The 21679-nt window shown below is 42.1% G+C and overlaps 1 protein-coding gene across 2 annotated transcripts in view; it reads right to left on the bottom strand.

Annotated features, from left to right (window-relative positions):
• Positions 1–21679, bottom strand: part of LOC147231589 (uncharacterized) — an 83869-nt gene that overhangs the window by 40084 nt on the left and 22106 nt on the right. For both annotated transcript variants that reach the window (XM_086150472.1, XM_086150473.1), the window contains exons 3-4: positions 608–855; positions 348–518 (exon numbers count right to left, since the gene is read on the bottom strand). In XM_086150472.1, the coding sequence (XP_086006598.1) occupies positions 348–518; positions 608–855 (419 nt within the window). The remainder of the gene's footprint in view (positions 1–347; positions 519–607; positions 856–21679) is intronic.

The following is a 21679-nucleotide window of genomic DNA, read 5'->3' as shown; positions in this document are numbered from 1 at the left end:
TGGTCACTCCCAAAGAGAACCTCAACATCTTCATCTCTGTGACCTCCAGCTCGACCTGTCTTTTGGTCAATGTCATGACCATACGGCATGGCTGTATGTCCATAGTACCCAATCTGTAAATCACTTGACATAGCACCGCGTGTCCATACTCTTCATTTATTTATCGTATCTGAACCTGTGGCTTTTTTGCACTCCTGGTTAGATGCTCAACTGCATTTTGTTGTCCTGTACTTGTACATGTGTAATAACAATAAAGTTGAATCTAATCTAGCTGGAGTGAGCTAATGTTTATGTTGTGGACTAACTAGGATAAGCTATGTCGTGCATAGAGAGTGAATTCTTCTCACCTCGGGTCCCTTCAAGGTCAGGGTGAACCTTGTCCACCTTCCTGTCATGTCTCCTATCTTGAAGGAGGCCACTTCCTGGGTCTTCAGAGGCTTTGTAGGGTCATTGTAGTAAAAAATGATTCTCTGGGACCCGTCCTCCACCTCGGACAGTCCTAAGCCCATTTTCACAGTCTTTAAAGACAAAGTAACAGTTTTGTTGAATATATATGGTTGACATTTTAACGCTCATGAGGATTTTTGAATAAAAAGGGGAAACAAACCGTTTGGGTGCTGTCCGTGAGGGAAAATAATATGCCGCCCTGCGGTGTGTAGGGTTTGACGGTGGCCGTGATGGCGAAGTCATAGGGGAAGAAATCGATGACGAATGCGCTTGCCAGGCGTGCAATGTTGGCCCCAGGCCTGAAGCTGTAGGCGGGGTAGCCCTCGAAGCCGGTGATGAAGGAAACCGAAGGTGGAAGGGGGACGCCGATCAGGTCCGTCAGTTCCAGCTCTTGCATCGCACCGAATACTGCAGGTAAAAGCAAAGAGAGGGAGGCCGTGTTAGCACAGGGGAAAGAAATACTTCTGTCACCAAATGAACAGCATTGTCGCAATTCAATGAGGAAGCAGGTTCTGCTCTGCATGGAGTGAAAATATGGGATCGGGTGGCGGTGGAGAAGTGATGCAAAAAAAGGGTCACAAGTAGAATCTCCAGTTTCTTTGCTGTCTTGCTTTGCTGGAACTCTTAGAACTCTGAACCACCCGGAGAGATCTCTAAGCTACCGCGAGGCAGGGCTACCTGTGCTCCCTCGAGTCTCTAAAAGCAGAATGGGAGCAGGAGCATACAAGTCCTGAGCTCCTCTTCTGTGGAACCATCTCCACTGTCGACCTGTGGGAGGGACTTCAAATCTTTAAACCTAGGCTTCAAACATTTCTTTTTTCTGGGAGAAAGCTCACAGTTAGTGCTAAGCTAGCCCTTAGTCATGCCTTACTCAGGCTTACATCGCTGGGGGATATCCCATGATGCACCTCTTTTGTTACTCCCGTCCCTCCTATCTTGCCTGCATCGGTGCATGATAGCAACCTCATATTTTCTCCCATGTCATATCAGCTATTAGCATGTAGCTGTTAGCACTGCTAGTATTAGCAGCAATAGATCAAGTGTTCCTTCCCCTCCGAGTGTTCCTACTCCCGCTGTCTTTATCTATCACACTCTTCCGTCTCTCTTTTTACTGATCGGGGTAGAAGACCACCCCCGCTGAGCTTGGATCTGTCCGATGTTTCTGCCCGGTAAAAGGCATCGTTTCCTCGCTGAGTTCCTGCTCCCGCGGGAATGTTGGCCTTCTGTAAATCATCTCAAACAGAGGTGGTCCAGACCTCCTCTCCATGGATATCAGCCAACCCAGCGAGATATCTGTAAAATCTGACTCGCATTTAAACAAAATAACCACAAGGTTTAATGTTGCCCGACCTTCCCGCCGTGATCTTAAAATTACCAAGTGATTTGTTTCTAAATGACGTGAAAGATGCCACGAAAGATATGAGAAATGAGGGCTTAAAAAAATCCACGGATAGAAATACAGCGGACTTCCGAGTTTTCCGAGATCCGAGCCGTCGCTCAGTAGATTCTTCGCTTTGTGATTCGAGCCCAAATTTGAGTTTCTAGTTTGAAACCAACTATTTTTAACGCTGTCCGTTAAAAACAGTCAAACACACCGCAAAGTTACATTTAGCAACAAATTGTAGCATTCAGTGTGTAGCCAGTAAATTAAGAAATAGAGAACCAAATGAGAAATGTTATCTTAAACTAATTTTTCCCATTTAAAATAACAGAAAATAAATTTGTTCCACCGCTCCAAAACTCACAAAATCAGGATATAAATATAGAAAAACCCTAAAAAAGAAGAATATTGATAATGTTGTGGTTATTGTCAACTAGTTGTAATATTAATCTTTACTTCAGATGACAGCAGATGGCGGCGAGTCGATACCAAACAAAAAACTAGAAAATCTTCAAGGTAAATAAACTGAATAAAACCAGTCGATTTTATTTTTTTATGTTTTATTATTATTATTATTATTTAATAGATTATATATATATATATATAGACATGTATATTTTATTCATTATTTTTTATAGATTATTTGTAATTTATAAAGTACACATTTCCTATTTAAAGATATGACAAACCAGGGTTTTGGAATGGATTAAAAACATTTTAGTTCATTTCAATGGGGAAATTAAATTTAATTAAATTTAATTAAATTTAATTATTTGAAATTCAACCTGGTATGACTGTTTTTGCAACGTTCGATGTTTTAAGATAAGATTATTGATTTATTGATCCCCATAGGAATTTTTTTTCACAACAGCTTAAATGTTATAGTGTCAATAAATATGAATATAAATATAAATTGAGAAACAATTAGAAGATAGCAGAAGATAGCCATAATTAAGATGACAGCAGAGAGAACAACAACAACAACAACATCTCGGATAAGAATGGACAACAGAATGGGAAACAAAAATAAGCAGGGGTGAAAATAAATAACAACAAGGATAGGAACACAAAAATAAACAAAAATAATCAAGATGCAAATTGCTGAAACCAACAAGGATAAAAATGGACAACGGATTCAGGGCAAGACACGTGTAAATAATAGCTTTTCCGCTCATTTCAATGAGGAAATTTAATTCGATATATGAGCAAATTGAGTCTCCATCTCGGTCACTGAACCAATTCAACCTACAAATCCAGATATGTGTGTATTTGCACCGTTCGGTGTGTGTGTGTGTGTGTGTGTGTGTGTGTGTGTTCTCCCCGAGGCGCAAGCATTGCTGCACGCCATTCCCTCAAAAGATACATGCATATTTGGATTCATCTCGAGTTTTTCCACACACACACACACACACACACACACACACACACACACACACACACACACACACCTGTTTCTCCTTAGCAGGAAGAGCCCTGAAACAATCGTCTCTTCTTTCAGCGAATACAGGAGGGTTTGGAGGCCCGGCATCTGGAAGGTATCAGGCCGGACTAATACACGCGTGCCGCACAACAGCAGCTCCTGTAAATTGGGCTTACCGTGTGTGTGTGTGTGTGTGTGTGTGTGTGTGTGTGTGTGTGTGTGTGTGTTTCTTTTTGGTGGTCTCCATGCTTCCAGGAGCATCAGAAGACAAAGTGAGGAAAACGCAGACGCGGAGTGGAAACATCCAGATTTCTGTGATTGCAGCGAAAGGGCCTCGACCAGGAAAAGCGACACACACACACACACACACACACTTCAGCGGTTAGAAATCCCAGAATGCATCTCGGTCGGCCCACCGTGAACCCCGTAAGCTTAAACACCGGGGATTATTTAAACAAATCCCACTGCAAATATTTATCCAGCGGTCATTTAGTTCCTGCAATCTGTCTGCGAGAGTTAGAGTGCGGAAAATGAAATTAAAGTAGAAGACAATCGCGGCAAACGACAACTGCGTGACCCATATCTGTCATTTAAAAACAACCCGCACCGTTCTAGGTGATGACACTTTCGGTTAGAAATAAGGATTTTCATAGGTTTTTCATAGGGTCTGCTGGAATGACCAAATTTATTTCTTAATTTGACAATCATTTTCTTAAGACGCAATCATATTTCTGAAGACAATTAGACCTTTTACGACATTAAGGGCCACCAGTGAGACATTCAACCGATTCGCACTGCAAACAGGAACATACAGGCTTCAACCAAACAGTTATAGAGACATAAAACCTTTCTCCCTCTAATTCATGATCCTCAATGAACCTCCTGTGACTTTTTGGATTGAAGAACCCGGAGGAAACCCTTGCAGACACGGGGAGAACATGGAGACTCCAAACCAAATCTTATTGCTGTGAGGCGTAGCGGCTAACCGTTGCGCGCCGCTAGATAATTTAGCGATGTGAGAATAAGTAAATAAACGTTCATATGGTGACATCACGTAACCGCGGCACAAGACCAAGCGTTTCCACGCCAACGTTTGTCTGGAAGCGGCCGTGAGAAAACGAGGAGCTCCCGTGGCTCGGCGCGATTCTCCAGCTTCATCGCAGAACTTGGATGACGCTCAACTGCGTCGGAGACGGAACAGCTGGACGGATCGCCGTGGAAACCGCGACACGCCGAGAGCGGGCCAAATCATCGTAAGCGAGTGAGTCACGGAAAGCGTTCCTCGGAATATGACGATCGTCGCCGCCTCCGGCCGGAGCGTGACGTATCGTCCAATCAAACCCGGCGCTCGCTGCACCTGCGGTGAAGAAGCTCCAATTCCTGCTAATCGCTCGGTGAATCACCGGGAAACGATGGAGGTGAACGCCCGCTCCAAGTCGCCTCGGACCGCCGGGTGTATCAGTGAGAATTGTAAAATTAATTTGTCCGTGTTCTTACTCCCCTGATTGAAGTGTGTAATCGCCCCGGTGATTTTCCCAGCGAGCGTTTTGGCTCCGTGCGCGAGCCACATCTGTTCCCAGTTCAGGTCCATATATGGCTGAGCTGACTCAAGGTTAGCGCGGCTACTTTAGCACGGCCGTGACCTTGAATGACCCCGCATCCATCCAAAGTCAACTCATCGCCCCGGCCTCGGATTTGACGACTCCGGGTTATTAGGACTAATAAGAATGTATTTGACGGTTAGTCGACCCCTTGTTATTCTATTTGGACTGCTTCAGGGCTGAGGGCAAACACATCTGGTCCGGAGCACAGCTGGCATGGCTAGAAATATACAGGGGTGACGAGTCCTGCCTGCGTGCATCTCTCAATCAACTAATGCAAGATCCAAAGGAGACCACCCTCAATGAATGAAACAGAATGTATAAAATAAAATAAAATAAAATAAAATAAAATAAAATAAAATAAAATAAAATAAAATAAAATAAAATAAAATAAAAATGAGGATGGTCCCTGGTTCAATTCTGAATCCAAAAATGTGCAATAGATTCACTGAGACCCTACATTGTCTATTGTATTCAGAATTTTGCAGAGTAAGCTATATAAAATAAAATAAAATAAAATAAAATAAAATAAAATAAAATAAAATAAAATAAAATAAAATAAAATGAAATAAGGGTGGTTACACTGTGGTTCAGTTATTTTAATAAAATAAAATAATGTAAAAAAAAACTAAAATTTTGATGGCATGGTGATAGTGGTTAGGTTACTTTAATAAAATAAAATAAAATAAAATAGAATAAAATAAAATACGAGTGGCATGGTGACACTGTGGTTAGGTTATTTTAATAAAATAAAATAAAATAAAATAAAATAAAATAAAATAAAATAAAATAAAATAAAATAGAATAAAATAAGGGTGGCATGGTGATACTGTGGTTAGGTTATTTTAATAAAATAAAATAAAATAAAATAAAATAAAATAAGGGTGGCATGGTGACGCAGTGGTTAGGGCTTCCACCTCACAGAAGGAAGATCCTTGGTTCATTTCTGAATCCAAAAACATGCCTTCTGGAGACGCAAGATTGTCCAGACTTTGAGCTCTGGTTTTTCTACAGACAATGAATGAATGAAAAATAGAATAAAATTGTAAAAAATTGGTTCAGAAATCACATCAGTGCACAGTGAAATCATTCAAACGTGCATTCAAACGTGCAGAGGCTGCCGGCGTCTCAGTTTTCTCTGTATCTAATATTCACAGAGCTGATATTTGGCCCCAATTTTTTAGTGACTTTTGTTTAGACAAACACATCCGTCTCCACGGCAACACGTTACTTTAAATGGGTCAGTGTGTTTTTGGATTTCGACCTCCAAAAAAAAAAAAAAACGTTGCGCGAAATCGAGACGGTAATTAAACGCAGAACAAGCAGTCCTTTTCTGACAAGAAGCGAAGGAAGGAGTATTTTCAGCACAAATGTTTGGTTCTCTTTGTTACCGAGAAATCTGAGGGAAAGAAAGACGGGAAGAAAGGTAGAGGTATAATCATGCCGTGCTGATAGATTTATTGGTCCACTGACAATGTTGACAGCCAACATCAGCTCTCGGTCTTCATCAGTTTGTTATTCTTCTGTCAGGGGCTGAACTCGGGGAAACCCGATCCGACCCCCGATCTTTCTCAACTCCCCCTCGGAAACGCACCTCGACGCCGACGAACGGTAGCAAAGCACGAAACCATGCGAGCGGAGCGTCCTGGAAATCACGTCCGGGAGTTCGGAGCTGCAAAAACCCTCACTGTGAATTCTGCGGGTCTGAGGTCGCGTTCAGAGTCCTTAGTAGAACCGTGTGATCGATCAAAATATACCAAATGTTGGGGCGAGATACACCCAGAACATTCTGAGCTCTTTATCATCTGTGATCTGTGGATGAAAAACAATGTTTTTAGCTCCTTTATAACCCGTGAATGAATGAGTGAATGGTTCTATGACTGGCCAATCACAGCTGAGTGCGTTGTAGATACTGAATGAATGTCTGTGGAGGCTCTCAGTCCTACAGGTTCTGGCGAATTCACCTCAAAATCTTCTTGTTTTGGCAACTGGAGTTCTCATTTCTCCTCAGAACTGAAGAAACCTCTTGGATGAGGCCTGAAACATCTTCAAGTGAAGAAATTCAAGTCCACTTGCCAAGACGAGAAGATTTCGACATAATGAATGCATGGTTTTGGACACCATTTTTTCATCTGTTTTACCCCCGAGGTTCGTATGATTATTGCTGTTATCATATGAGCTAAAGAGAAGGTTCTGGCTGCAGAGAGGATCACCTGAACCCCACTGACTTTTCTGCAGAGCATCTACCACCCACAGAAGAGCCTCCTCCATCGCCAAGGACCCATCGCCCGCCCCCAACACGGACTGTAGAACGCCGCGATTAAAGTAGTCGCTCTACCCGACTGCCATCAGACTCTTCTTGCACATGTAACGTCTACTGCACTCATCCTTGCACCAAGCTGCACTCAAATTATATTCATAATAATGTTTCCACTCTTCCTATAAGTGAGGAAGCCTGGAGTGGCAGAGAAGTATGTTCCACTGGTGCAGGACATGTATGCTCTGGTCAACAGTCTAGAGCAACGGAGAGTGTGGAAAAGAGTTAAAGGGATGGAATCAAGCAGGTTGGAGTGGTTGGAGAAAAGTGTCAGGGGTATTATGTGATAAAAGACTACCGTATTTTCACGATCATAAGGCGCCGTAATAAAAAGCGCAGTCTCAGTTATGTGTGCCATTACTGTATTAAAAACGCACATAAGGTGCACCTGATTATAGGGCGCAGGTTTATATATAATCCATGCCTACACTTCCCCCTTCCCCCATGGTGTCCTCTACTACATCCGCCTTACAACAACAACACACACAGGGCGCACTGCACTATAGGGCGCGCTGCACATTTTGAAGAAAATCTAAGACTTTTATGTGCGCCTTGTAGTCGGGAAAAACTGTCGTGATGTTTCCACTCTTCCTATAAGTGAGGAAGTCTAGAGTGGCAGAGAAGTATGTTAGACCGGTGCAGGACATGTATGCTAGCTGTGAGACAGTGGTGTGGTGTACTGTAGGGGAAAGGAGAGGAATGAAAGTTAGTCGCAAGACAGAATATGTGCGCCTGTATGAGAGGAACTCGGGTGGAGCGGTGAGGCTACAGGGAGTGGAGATCAAGAAGTTGGACGATTTCAGGTATTTGGGGTCAACAGTCCAGAGCAACGGAGAGTGCGGAAAAGAGTTGAAGGGATGGGATCAAGCAGGTTGGAGTGGGTGGAGAAAAGTGTCAGGGGTATTATGTGATAAAAGACTATCCGCTAGAATGAAAGGAAAGGTGGAAAAGACAGTGGTGAGACCAGCGATGCCTTATGGACTAAAAAAAAGTCGCAATGACGAAAAGACAGGAAGCAGAGTTAGAGATTGCAGAGATGAAGATGTTGAGGTTCTCTTTAGGAGTGGCCAGGATGGATAGGATCAGGAATGAGTCTACCAGAGGAACAGCACATGTTAGATGTTTTGGAGAGAAGGTCAGAGAAGCCAGACTGAGATGGTTTGGTCATGTACAAACGAGGGATAATAAATATATTGGTAGACGGATGCTGGGATCTGAGGTCTAGAGGAAGACCAAAGAGTTTAATATGAAGAGGCTGTATATACCGCACCAGATAAATGCTTTTTTTTTTTTTTTTCGTTTTTTTTCCCCAGTTGGACAAAGCCTTTCCACAAACCGTTTTGAAACGTCGATCGACAGAAAACAGAACCTCTCAATCATCTCTACATGAATAATACAAGGACTACGAAGTTGTCAGACAAACACAGTTAAAGCTATGATTTGTGTCGAAATGTCCTCCTTCCTGTTCAGCGGTTTGGTTCCAGTGTTTGAACAGTGGGGACATCTGTATCTACGTTTTCTCCTCTGCCAGAGTTTATGGTTAGGATGAGCTCATCCCTTCGCTGCTCTGGAACAGCTTGACGCCGCTGCATCCAATATTATGGAAACAAAGCTCCTCCGTTGTAGCTGGAGACTAAGAAAAGAACATTTCTGGCCGTTCTAAGCACAAAATAGTTTGAAGTTAGTTGGAGTGGAATCCGTTGAACGCGTGGACTTGCCGGAAGGACATTCGGGTTGAGCAGAAGCTAATGTTTCCTTGCTGAAGCTCCGACGAGCTAATTCACGCCAACATCACGCAGGTACCGTCATTTCCAGACTTTGAACATCGCGGCTTAAACAACAATGCGGTTCATTGATGGATTTTTCGGGGGCTAACGGGGGCCGCCAAAACCCGGATAGGTTAAATTACCGTGAGGCCGTTCGATTCCGACACCGAAGAAGACGATTTTAACGGTTTTAGCGCGCAGGAGGAAGACCGAGATAGCGATAAGCTGGAGTAAGATCAAGCAGGGATTGAAAATGGATGGACTTTTCCTTGTCTTATATATTATTCATCTTTTTCGTCAGCAACTGTTCGGAAAAAAAAGCATTATTTGTGGAAATATAGGTTTCCTTGTTAATATGTCATGTTACAACGTGGACAACTGTGGTATATGTGCACATATAAGATAAGATGAGATAAACTTTATGGATCCCCATATGGGAAATTCCTTTGTCACAGCAGCGTAACAGTTATGGTGTCAATGATATGAAAATAAATATAAGTAGAGAGACAATTAGAGGACCTTTAGAAGATAGAGCAGAATATTGTATGTATGTATTATATTTATTCATTTATTTAAGGATTTATTTGTTATTTATGTTTGTCATTTATTTATTATATATTCAGGTATCTTTATTTTTTTTAGTACTATATTTTATATATTATGATGGAGAGGGTTGATTTACTGTGTTGAGCCCTGAAGGGAAAAGCCGAAAGGAGAATAAGTATTATATATTATATATTATTATATTTTTTTAGTTTTTTTTTTTAGCTGGTGCAGCTTATACTCAGGTGTGCTCAATAGTCCGGAAAATATAGTAAATAGTTGAGGACGTTATCAGTCTTCACCCACATACGTTGCCATGGTAGTTCAGCAGCACATCCACCAGAGGGCGACCCAGCGATCAGAGAGCCCTTCCACGCTCCGTTTCAGACGACAACGAACATGATGACCGTGGAGGAGCGAGTTATGTAAACTGCAAGAAAGAGACACACCAGGGCAGTAGGTGGCGCCGGTCGCACTTGAGCATACAAGTCCAGGTATGCCCCTTTTTGCCCAACTCAAGGTATGCCCCTATTTGCCCAAGAGGAAGAAGCCTCTCGGATGAGGGGTGCAATGTCTTTAAGAGAAGAAATTCAAGTTAGTTGCCAAGACAAGAAGATTTTGACAAGAATTCTCCATGAACCAGATGACTGAGAACCTCCACAGACATTTTTGCCCAGCATTTCCCCTACCAACTCCAGTGGTACTACTCCATTTGCTGCCTTTAGCCTACACGAGTTCCCAGAAACCTTGGAGATTCACGCAGTAAATGAATACAGACGACGGAAAGAAGACTCCGTCCATGTGCAGATTTAACGTTGAGCATAAATAAGCTTTAAAGACGACCGGAGAATTCAGTGACAATACCATCCCCTCTTCATTTTGTATTCATTTAATCCCATTTCCCAGTTTGTTTTTGTGACAGAATAGCATTTTGACGGACTCATCGGGAACCCCTGCCGCTGCTAATGAATAATCGTGTCGTGCGTCTCGTCACACGGGGCCTGAACCCAATTCCAATTGGCAAATTGAGACGGGGAAAACAAAATAAAAGTCAGTGGGCAAGAGTTTCAGGACATGGAATGAGTCGCACATGGAATCACAGCTTGAAGTGGTTACGAAGGAACAAGTAAATTTGTTCCAACAGTGACTTGTACAATTCATCCATTCATCGATTCACCATCTCTACCTCTTGTCCTGCACTCGGGGTCACGGCGGTGGACTCTCATCCTGCTGTAATTGGGGCAAAATTTGGGGTTCACCCCGGACCGACCCCGGGGCAAACAGGACAAACAATCGCTCTGTCGTTCACTGTCACCAACGGACCGAGCACAGGTTTTGGACTACGAGAGGAAACCAACGTAGACTAGGAGAGAACATGCAAACCCTACAGACGAGCCCGGAGGCCTTCTTGCGGTGAAGAAGAAGGTAAAGTAGAAGCACCAACCAGTCATTGGCCACCTTGTGCCAACGACTGATCTAAGATAGCACCTTCTGTATGAATAGAAGTGCATTTTCGACCGAATATCTAACAACCTCGCGAGAAGGCCTCAATGCAACACATGGGATTATATCATGAAAACAAAGTCCGTTGCCAACATCCAACCGCTGCTGAGAAGAACCAGATGGTCCGGGTAAGCTGTTTTCAATTCTCGCTTCTGGAGGGGATCCAAACACAATACAATTACATAGGTATTTTCATTTGTGTTTGCAAAACGTACCTGTGTATGACAAAAACTCATCGGCGAGTGGTTTCGTCCGCTTTCCTGTTTAAATCTAAAAAAAAAAAGTCGCGACTCATTCAGACGACACGATGAAAATATAAAAATTCGGTGCGTGCTAGATTTATCATTATCATATCAGAATGACAAGCATTCACGACGCATTTGTCCGGAGCGAGAATCCCGCCGTTGGTGTGTGTTCGCATGCGTGTGTGTGTGTGTGTGTGTGTGTGTGACCGCAGCTGGCGGGAGAAGAAAAGACGGGTCTGTCTGCATTCATTAGCTGTTACCAACAACATCCCCGTGAATCGCATCCAAACTCCATCAGCGGGGTTTCATATCAGTTTTCCGTGACACAAAGGCCGCTGGCGAAGAAACGCCGCTTCGCTCGGAGCCCGAGCCAAATCTAACGCCAGCCCGTCACGTGTCCACGTCCCGGGTTAACCCGTAAAACCCTCTTTTCTACGTTATTTCAGGGTTCTCACAGGGAGAAACCTTTAGTGGAAACAAGCGCAGATCAGGTGAGGGGAACATAATACCGGACGCTAATGTTTTTTTTTTGGAAAATTCCACAGTAGCCGGGCATTTATAAACACATGACACGCTAGGAAAGCTAATAGCATTTTGGATCGGAAACTAGTTGCCATTATTTCCAGCGTGACATGTTTTGGACCGTCTCATCGAGGTCCCGCCTTCCTTCGCCGACCAAACTTCGATGTTTCGCCGATGTTGCCTAATTGCGACCGCACGTCCGACCATTCCATTCAGGTGATGTAGCATCGCGCTAAAAGGCACAACTTAACTTCGAAGACTCGAAGAGTTAACCAGGTTTAAATAGCCTCGGGACGATCGGGAGGTTTCTGACTCACTTTCGAACTCCTCTGATTTAAGTTTGGATCGCGCAACTTCTGGGTTAAATTGGACCTTTGACAGCATTTATCACATTATGCACGCCTGCAAAATCATAATCTCTGAATTGTGCTCAGGGAGTGTCTTCAGGGGAAAAGATCCATAATACAGTTGATCCCTTTTTGTAACGCTGTTTACTTTTCACGGTTTCGCTACTTCACGGATTTACATCGTACATTGTGTTCTGCATTCTGATTGGCTAAAAAAGTCACTCCGCTTCTTCTCTACCTGTGCGTCAATAACGTCGCAGTTTAATATGTACACGTACGTAAAACAGCTTAACGAATTTACATTACAAACGTGCAAATTCTCTCGCAATTTCCAGTTTCTGTAAAACCCATAATGTTGACAAAACGCTCTGGAGCGACAAAAGGGCCCAAAAGGCAGCAGAAGATGCTATCTATCGCAGATAAAGTTAAACTTCTGGACATGCTAAGGGAAGCTAAAAGCTATGCGGCTGTAGGTCGGCATTACGGAATGAATGAATTTTCTGCTCGTTCCATAAAGAAGGAAGAAAAAAACATAAGGACGACAGCAGCGATAAGTTTTAATAAGGATGCTAAAAGGGTTGAAACCGTCCGCAATTTTTTTCAGAATCATTTTTAATTTTCTCCCCTTTAATCCAATGACTCGGGTGGCGGTGGGCGGTGCTAATCTTTGCAATTTGAAGCCTTCGGTTCCCATTGATGATTAAAATTATTATTTGACAGTACAGTACAGAAGTTATTTGTTGAAAAAAACGTTTCTAAAGTACAGTACTTTTATTTGTGAAACAAGTGATTGAGCCTGTAAAATGGTTTGTTCTTTCTTTTCAATGTGTGAGATGATGATGAGATGAGATGAGAACAACTATATTTATCCTGAAGGAAATTGTTGTGCCAGAGTTTCAAGCAAAAACATAACAGTAACAAGAAGGAGGGAGAATGAGAAATACAATGAAATATAAATTGTCAAGGTTAAGGCTATCAAGTGCTTTAAGGTCTTAAGTACAAAGATTTGACGGTTCCCTGTGGCTGAGGGAAGAGGAATAGATATACACTGCTCAAAAAACTAAAGGGAACACTTAAAAAACACATCCTAGATCTAAATGAATGAAATATTCTTATGAAATACTTTGCTCTTTACACAGTTGAATGTGCTGACAACAAAATCACACAAAAATGATCAATGGAAATCAATTGTATCAACCCATGGAGGTCTGGATTAGGAATCACACTCCAAATTAAAGTGTAAAAACAAACTCCAGGCTGATCCAACTTTGATGAAATGTCCTTAAAACAAGTCAAAATGAATCTGTGTTGCTTCCTGAGTGGACGCTATGATTTCACACAAGTGTGATTGACTTGGAGTTACATTGTGTTGTCCAAGTGTTCCCTTTATTTTTTTGAGCAGCATATATATATATATAATAGAGTATTTGATTATATAATAATTGTAAAAAAAAAACCAAAGGTTTCTACTTCACGGATTTTGCCTATCACCGGTTCTTTTTGGAACGTAACCCCCGCGAAAAACAAGAGTATACCGTAACGCCATTTTCTGAAACAATGCCCGAATCCTGCACGGCGCTGTGAGCGCAGAGCCCGAGCATCTTTGGCGCCGCGTCTGATCTCGCCGACTCAACGATGACACAATGAGCCGATTATCCCTTAAGGAAATGACCCCCTGTACCCGCCACAGCAAGATTAACTAGCGCACACGTTCCCGGTGTTATTGACGCCAGCTGCGGGATTGAAACCACCGAGCAGACTCCCCAGATGCGAGGAGCCGGTATTTATTATCCCAGAGACTAAGCCTCATCACAGATTCTGTTTGCGATTTACATAGACGGAATATGAGACCGCGCTTGAAACGTGTCCAATTTCGGGGGGAAATGCCTGATTCGGTCATACCCGAGGAGCACCGGGTATAAATATTTTGGTACGCGGACGCATCGAGAGCTTTGATATGCGAAGAGCGATACTTACGGTTCAAGCTATAAATTCGACGACTCTCGCCTGGACCCCGATAACAAAATCGAACAAAATCAGCCGGTATGCACGAGGCGAAACAACCGCGTTTGAATCGGACAGAAGCCGTCCCTTGTGAGGTTCCTATAAACCGGAACTGAAAGGATCAGGAATAGTATCTTCGCATGGACAAGATAGTCCAAGTGAAATAAACACAATCAATGTGCAATATTCTCAGCTGTGTTTGTTTGATTAAATACCAGTGAAAATGAAGGCTCGGTATCTCATGTGTTGTGTGATGCCTTCTGCCCAAAGGAGGCTGAAGAGGCACAATGGAGTGAACGTTGCTTCTTCTGTGACCCAATCCCAAGATGGGTCCTTCGCTCACACTCCTTCGTTTAAGCTAAAAGGAAAGTATCTACTAGGTATGTAAATCAGATCCGATTCGATTTCTCAAGGCAACGATTCGATTTTTTTTTCGATACTTAAAAATGCCCCACGATTCGATTCGATACGATTTTTTTTTAACTACGATACGATACGTTACCGTGATGTATGACTCGGTCGTACACGACGTCCAGCCGTCAGATGTAAGCGCTGCCCGTGGTGCCTCCTTCAATTCGTTGATGATTTCCCAACGAACTTTGGCGTACATGTTGGGAATGTATGACTGGCTGAAGTGCTGCCGAGATGGTACGTTGTATCTGGGCTCCAATGTTTCGAGCAGGTAGCTAAAGCCCTCGTTCTCCACCGCGCCGTACGGCCTCGCGTCTTTACATATGAAGAAGGCAATTGCCTTCGATATGTTTTTAGGCCCTTTTCGAACTGCTCGGTAACTTTTGTGGGAAAAATGTACTCCGCCGGGCAGGGCGCTGTGCTTTTTCTGAACATTCGCCTTCAACGACACCATGGTGAGCCGACAAATTAGAAGTGTTGCCACAGTAGCTAACTTCAATTCGACATTCTTTACATATCGCCACATCCTTTACCAATTCTTTCCCGTTTTTGAACTCCTACAGGAGTTCGTAAGTCCGCGTCCTTCTCAGCCATATCAATGTCCGCCTCCCGAATGTTTAAATGCGAGTGCTATGCCAAAGAGGGCGTGTCCGCTGAAAGACTGTGCTGAAAGAGGGGAAGGGAAGCGAAGTAGGTGGAGACAAAGTAGGTTACCGTGAGAATTACGCCTCAGAGCAGACTAAAAAGAGACAGGTAAAATGCATACATGGATCGATACTCTTGCGGACGTGTCGATGCATCGGATCGTCAGCTGTCGGATCGATATATCGATACATATCGATTTTTTTTTACACCGCTAGTATCTACAAAGTCTTGCGGGTTAGATGGTTCGCTGTGGCGACTCCAAAAGGAACGGCCGAAAGGAAAAGAAGGTGTTGTTTACTAGCAACATGAACAGCTCTATATTTGTATGTCTTCCCAGGACTACAGATGGAAATTAGCTATAAGCTACAATCTGGTACAAACATCTCTGCCTCTGTGCTTAATGTAATTGTACACTGAACTAATAAACGTTTTAAACTAAACTAAACTAAACTCCGCCTTCTGTCTTTTGGTCATTGGACATTGCCCAACCGACTTCGACCTTTTTCTTTACCTCTTTTCTACGCTCTCCGTTGCACCGGACAATACCGCTGTCTCTGAAACCGTCAACATTATGGTAGTCGGTACAAGTTTATTTCTCAAAAAGAGAACGCAAACATCTTCGGATGTACAACTTTAGTTCCTCCCCGCTGCTTCAAACTCCGCAGCCGTCACGTCGCAACAAGAGCCCGGCGTATTTTTCGGCGGTATCGTGAAAATTCGTCCCGGCCCGGCTTTGAAAGCGCCACATAAACAGACAGACCTCGCGCTCATAACGGAGGCCTTCAGCCTGACAGGTAAAGTGAGGTCTGGACCGGCGTAAAAGAGGCTTCGCGGGAAGCGGAGCACATTCTTGCATTCTGTCCAGCATTCATTCCAGAGCGCAGGGTTGACTGTTTGTCAGCGAAGCAGAGCTGCTTCTTCTCGGTCGGTGGTCTTACAGACGGCTGTCTACTGAAAATAGGATAATATATCCACTGTTATACCCGTTTTTGATTTTGTCAACGCCTTTTGATACTCTGTACCTTTTTTTGCAGTTTTGTGTTTCGGGTTTCATAGCGGCGATTTGTCAAATGGTCTTTTTAGGCCTGTGTTTATGCAGCGGATGCAATATGGAAAATGTAGCGGGCGAAAATGCGGAAAATATAAAAATGTAATGTGTTTGTATGAATGTTGAGCCGCTCCCTGATACATTTCCTGAGAAAAACCAGCCGAGCCCTGGAATATTCCAGCCTTTGAATACATGAGTGGGCAGCAGAGCTTCTGAGTTAAAGCAAGACTCAGACTGGTCTTTACAATCAAAACATCCACTTTACCAAAAAAAAAAACAAAACACAGACTTTTTATTTTTCCATTTATGGTCTTTTGGGGCGATTTCAAACACGACATTCATGCTTTTATCACGAGTTTATTTCCGTCCCTCCCCTTTGGATCGAGGGTTATTTCATCCAACGAGCCTCCGAATCCGCCTGCATGGATCGTAGTTCAGACCCTTTCTCGATTCAATAAGCAAAAATGCACGGTGGCAAACTCGGCCGTGCACCTGGAGGTTCTTCGGATGGGTTTAATTAATGATCTATTGACTCCCCGTGCCTCCGACGACCCTTTTACGGGACGTCCCGTTCACTATTTTTTTCCTCCGGCTGCGATGTTAAATTGGGCAGAAAGTCACCGTCCAGGAATCCATTAGCTCGGTGACACTGGAATTCAAAATCGTCCGCGGAGAGTGAAAGATGATTCCGTGCACGTTCTGGTCCGGTGACTCCGGGGTCTGAGAAGAGCCCATATAAGGGTCACCACCGAAGAGCCGACGGGGAAATTACTTAGCAGCTTTGGACTTTGTGCAAAGGCGAGCGGACACATTGCGCGTTTTGAATCCGCTTCCTCTTTAAGACCTTAAAACACTTGATAGCCTCAACTTTGATGCCTTATTTTCTATTTTTCTTATTCTCCCTTCTTTCTACTATTATCTATTATTGTTATGTTTTACTTGAAACTCTGGCACAATTTCCTTCGGGATAAATAAAGTTGTTCCTATTCTTATTCTTATTATTCTTATTCTTTACATTCCTTGTCAACAAGGACACACTTTTCTCTCGCTGCGACACCACGTTGAGCCGCATTTTGTAATAACAGTGGATTTTGTAATAAACGTCCAAAATCGAATAAATTTTTAATTTCATTTTGTTATAAAGCCGCATTTTGTTATAAACTGCCCCAACGCATTTTGTAATAAAATTAGCTGCATTATGTAATAAGTTAATACATATTGAGAAGATTATTACAAAGTGCACTTGCAACTTTTTTATTCTCTAGGAAATGTAATAACATGGAATTTATAGAATATTCTATGTTAATGCAACCTCTGAATAGTGTACTGATAGTAATTGCTAAGTACTGCTACTAGGCTAATACAGTGATAATAATAATAGGCCTAGCTTTTACAAACACTTTAAAGTAAAATAAAACACAATTAACCAATAATCTATGCTTTAGAATTGTTATTACATAATGAACCATGTTATTACATGGAAATGTAATGACATGGAATTTATAGAGTATTCTCTCTTATTGCATTTTGGACGTTTATTACAAAATGCGCTGTTATTACAAAATGCGGCTCAACATGGTGTTGCAGCGAGAGAACAGTGTGTCCTTGTTGAGACGCATTTTGTAATAACAGTGCATTTTGTAATAAACATCCAAAATGTAATATTTTTTTCATTTCATTTTGTAATAAAGCCGCATTTTGTAATAAACTGCCCCAACGCACTTTGTAATGAATTTCGCCGCACTATGTAATAAGTTATTACATATTGAGAAGATTATTACAAAATGCACCCGCAACTTTTCTATTCTCTAGGATATGTAATAACATGGTGCATTATGTAATAACAATTCTAAAGCATAGTTCATTTGTTTGTTAATTGTATTTTATTTTACTTTAAAGTATTTGTAAAAGCTAGGCCTATTATTAGTATCACTGTATTAGCCTAGTAGCAGTACTTAGTAATTACTATTAGTACACTATTCAAAGGTTGCATTAACAGAGAATATTCTATAAATTCCATGTTATTACATTTCCTAGAGAATAAAAAAAAGTTGCAAGTGCATTTTGTAATAATCTTCTCAAAAATGCAATAACTTATTACATAATGCGCCAAAATTGATTACAAAATGCATTGGGGCAGTTTATTACAAAATGCGTCAGTTTATTCCAAAACGCGCCTCATTCAAAATGAAATGAAATAGTTATTACATTTTGGACGCTTATTACAAAATGCGGCTCAACAGTTCCTTGTGAAGTGGAATTTTGGAATACAGCGTAGCCGCACTTTTTCGCTTGCTAGGTTCCGAGACCCCTCGCGAAAAGTGACTTTCTCGCTCAACCCTTTACCAACCTTCACGTTTTCTTTTTCGGAAGCATCGTGACAGGCAGTTGCTACTTTTGCTGTTTTTTTTCTAGTTGAAAACGATTTCGAGGTACAAAAGTGGACCGACCGAACCGTGTCGTCGTCATATTTTTTGCATATTTCGCGACATATTTTGCGTCGTAGCTGCAATCCGTCTCCAAGAACGCGTGCCAGCAAAGGAGATTTGTTAATTTATTTATTTTGCAAAATGAATTTCAGCTTAATATTTTTTTTTCTGAGGCTAGAATATGGCTATTTCCTCCTGGAAAAAAAAAACGCTAAAGAATGATACTTGAATTTCTCCCTTTACTTAACGGGATTTACAACGGATGCATGTTTTCTGCATTACTCTGGCGCGCAGGCAGTCCACATATCTAAAACTGTCTGGATCTTCCGGCTCTCGGCGGCGGGTGGAAATATTTCGCACATTCTGATTTCATATTACAGGGCCTCACTGTTCCCTCCTATCAGAAATCTGACGGTGAGTTTGGAGTTTGCTTTTGCAAGATCTGAAAATACAAGTTATTCTCAATAAGTGAACAAAGGTGTTATAGAGCACGGAGGGGGTTTCGTCCCGGATCTCCGGTTTCCTTCCAGGAGAAGCTTCCTTCCAGAAACGTTCACCGGAGACACGGAATCTTCCAGACATGTGAATGGATGAGCGAATGGTTTTACGCCAGAATACGACGCGTGAGAAACTGACTGAAATATAGGTGATATAGATGATGAATGAATGAATGACTTATTATGATTTCCAAAACCAAACAAATGATTTGGTAAAGAAAATTTTCCTGTAGGTGCAAGATAGGTGATGTAGGTAATGAACGAATAAATGGATGGATGGATAAATACCCTGTTATGAATTTAAAGGCATCGTAAAGAAGTAAATTTTACTTGCAAGTAACTAGATAGATGATATAGATAATGAATAAATGAATGAATGAATATCCTATCATGATTTTTAAAACCATGATGAAGCAAAATTTTACTTGCAAATATTAACTAAATAGGTGCAAGAAAGGTGATATATATAATGAATGAATGAATGGATGAATGAATGAATGAATGAATGGATGGATGGATGAATAAATGTCCTATTTTGATTTTTAAAACCATATTAAAGAAGTAAATATTAACATGAAAGTAAGATAGGTGCAAGAGAGGTGATATAGATAATGAGTGAATGAATGAATTAATCAATAAATAAATGAATGCAAATCTATTTACTTGCAATTAACAAGATAGATGTAAGTCAGGTGACAAATAATGAATGAATGAATGAATGAATGAATGAATGAACATCTCATTATGATTTTAAAACCATTGTACAGGAAATTGTACCTGCAAGTAACCAGATACAGGACTGTCTCAGAAAAATTAGAATATTGGGATAAAGTTCTTTATCTTCTGTAATGCAATTAAAAAAAACAAAAAAATACTTTTTCATGGTATTCTAATATTTTTGAGATAGGATTTTTGAGTTTTCTTAAGATAATAAACAGCAATATTAAAATAATAAAAAGGCTTGCAATATTTCAGTTGATTTGTAATGAATCCAGAATGTATGAAATTTTTGTTTTTGTAATTGCATTACAGATAATAAAGAACTTTATCACAATATTCTAATTTTCTGAGACAGTCCTGTAGGTGCAAGATAGGTGATATAGGTAATGAATGAATGAATGAATGAATGAATGAATGGATGGATGGATGGATAAATATCCTATTATGATTTTTAAAACCATGTTAAAGAAGTAAATATTAACATGCAAGTAACTATATAGGTGCAAGAGAGGTGATATAAATAATGAATGAATGGATGAATGAATTAATCAATAAATAAATGAATGCAATCTATTTACTTGCAATTAACTAGATAGATGCAAGTCAGGTGACAAATAATGAATGAATGAATGAATGAATGAATGAATGAATGAATGAATATCAGATTGTCATATTTAAAACCATGGTAAAGAAGTAATATTTTACTGCAAGAATGAAACGCTTCTGCCTCCGAGCTCCATCAAAATAAAATAATTGGATTTTGAAACTTCAACCCTCTTGTCTTTTCGTTTGTTTGGGTTTTTATTTTCCAATGAAACAGTCTAAATGTGTTTCTCTTGTCCGAACACGTTTTCAAAGTTTTACTTTTTGTTACGATTCATTCTGTAACGGATTGAGAGGCAGAACAAACCAACGCCTCGGTGGAAAAACAAGTATTTTGTTTGAACTCGGACAAATGAAAAAAATCACAGTTTAAAAACCTTACGGTTATTGACGGACAAACTCGATTTAGCGCTCTTTCGATCTCAGACGATTTTCTTTCAAACCACAAATCAGACGGCAGAAACAGAGCCAGACAGAACAACAAACAAGTCTCCAACCAACCAACCAAACCGAAGACTAATCACTCTATAGCTACCGTTACTGTTTCCGTTTCTCCACCAATCGGATCTCACAACCACGACTTCTCCCCGGGACTGAATGTGTGCTGCTGCTGGACTTCCCACCTGTCGGACGCTGGACCGGCTGAAGGTTGCAACCATCGGAACCATCGGGAGTAACAACCACTGCTGCCTGGGTGCGGCTCACCTGGACAATCCCGGGCAAGCTCCCGGCGTCGCTCCAAACTGCCAGGTGAAGCTAGCCGACCCGAGCTAGCCTCTCGAAACCCCGGATCCCGACGGCAACCTGAGCGGGCTGGCTGGCTAGCCGGCGACCTGAGCAGGCTGGCTAGCCGGCTAGCCTCTCGAAACTCCGGATCCCTACGGCCACCTGAGTGAGCTGGCTGGCGAGCTAGCCTCTCAAAACTCTTGATCCCGACGGCAACCTGAGCAGGCAGGCTGGCGAGCTAGCCGGCGACCTGAGGGGACTGGCTGACTAGCTAGCCTCTCGAACTCCGGATCCCGACGGCAACCGGAGCGGGCTGGCTGGCTAGCTAGCCCGCTAGCCTCTCGAAACTCCGGATCCCGACGGCAACCTGAGCGGGCTGGCTGGCTAGCTAGCCTCTCGAAAATCCGGATCCCGACGGTGACCCGAGCAGGCTGGCTAGCTAGCCGGCTAGCCTTTCGAAACTCCGGATCCCGACGGCAACCTGAGCAGGCTGGCTGGCTAGCT

The sequence above is a fragment of the Fistularia commersonii genome, chromosome 8 (assembly GCF_037954325.1).
Source record: "Fistularia commersonii isolate RoL2024-O1a breed Wild chromosome 8, RoL_Fcom_v1.0, whole genome shotgun sequence".
NCBI lineage: Eukaryota > Metazoa > Chordata > Actinopteri > Syngnathiformes > Fistulariidae > Fistularia > Fistularia commersonii.
Note: the sequence above shows the minus strand (reverse complement) of the source record. Positions and strands in the feature narration are given on the sequence as shown.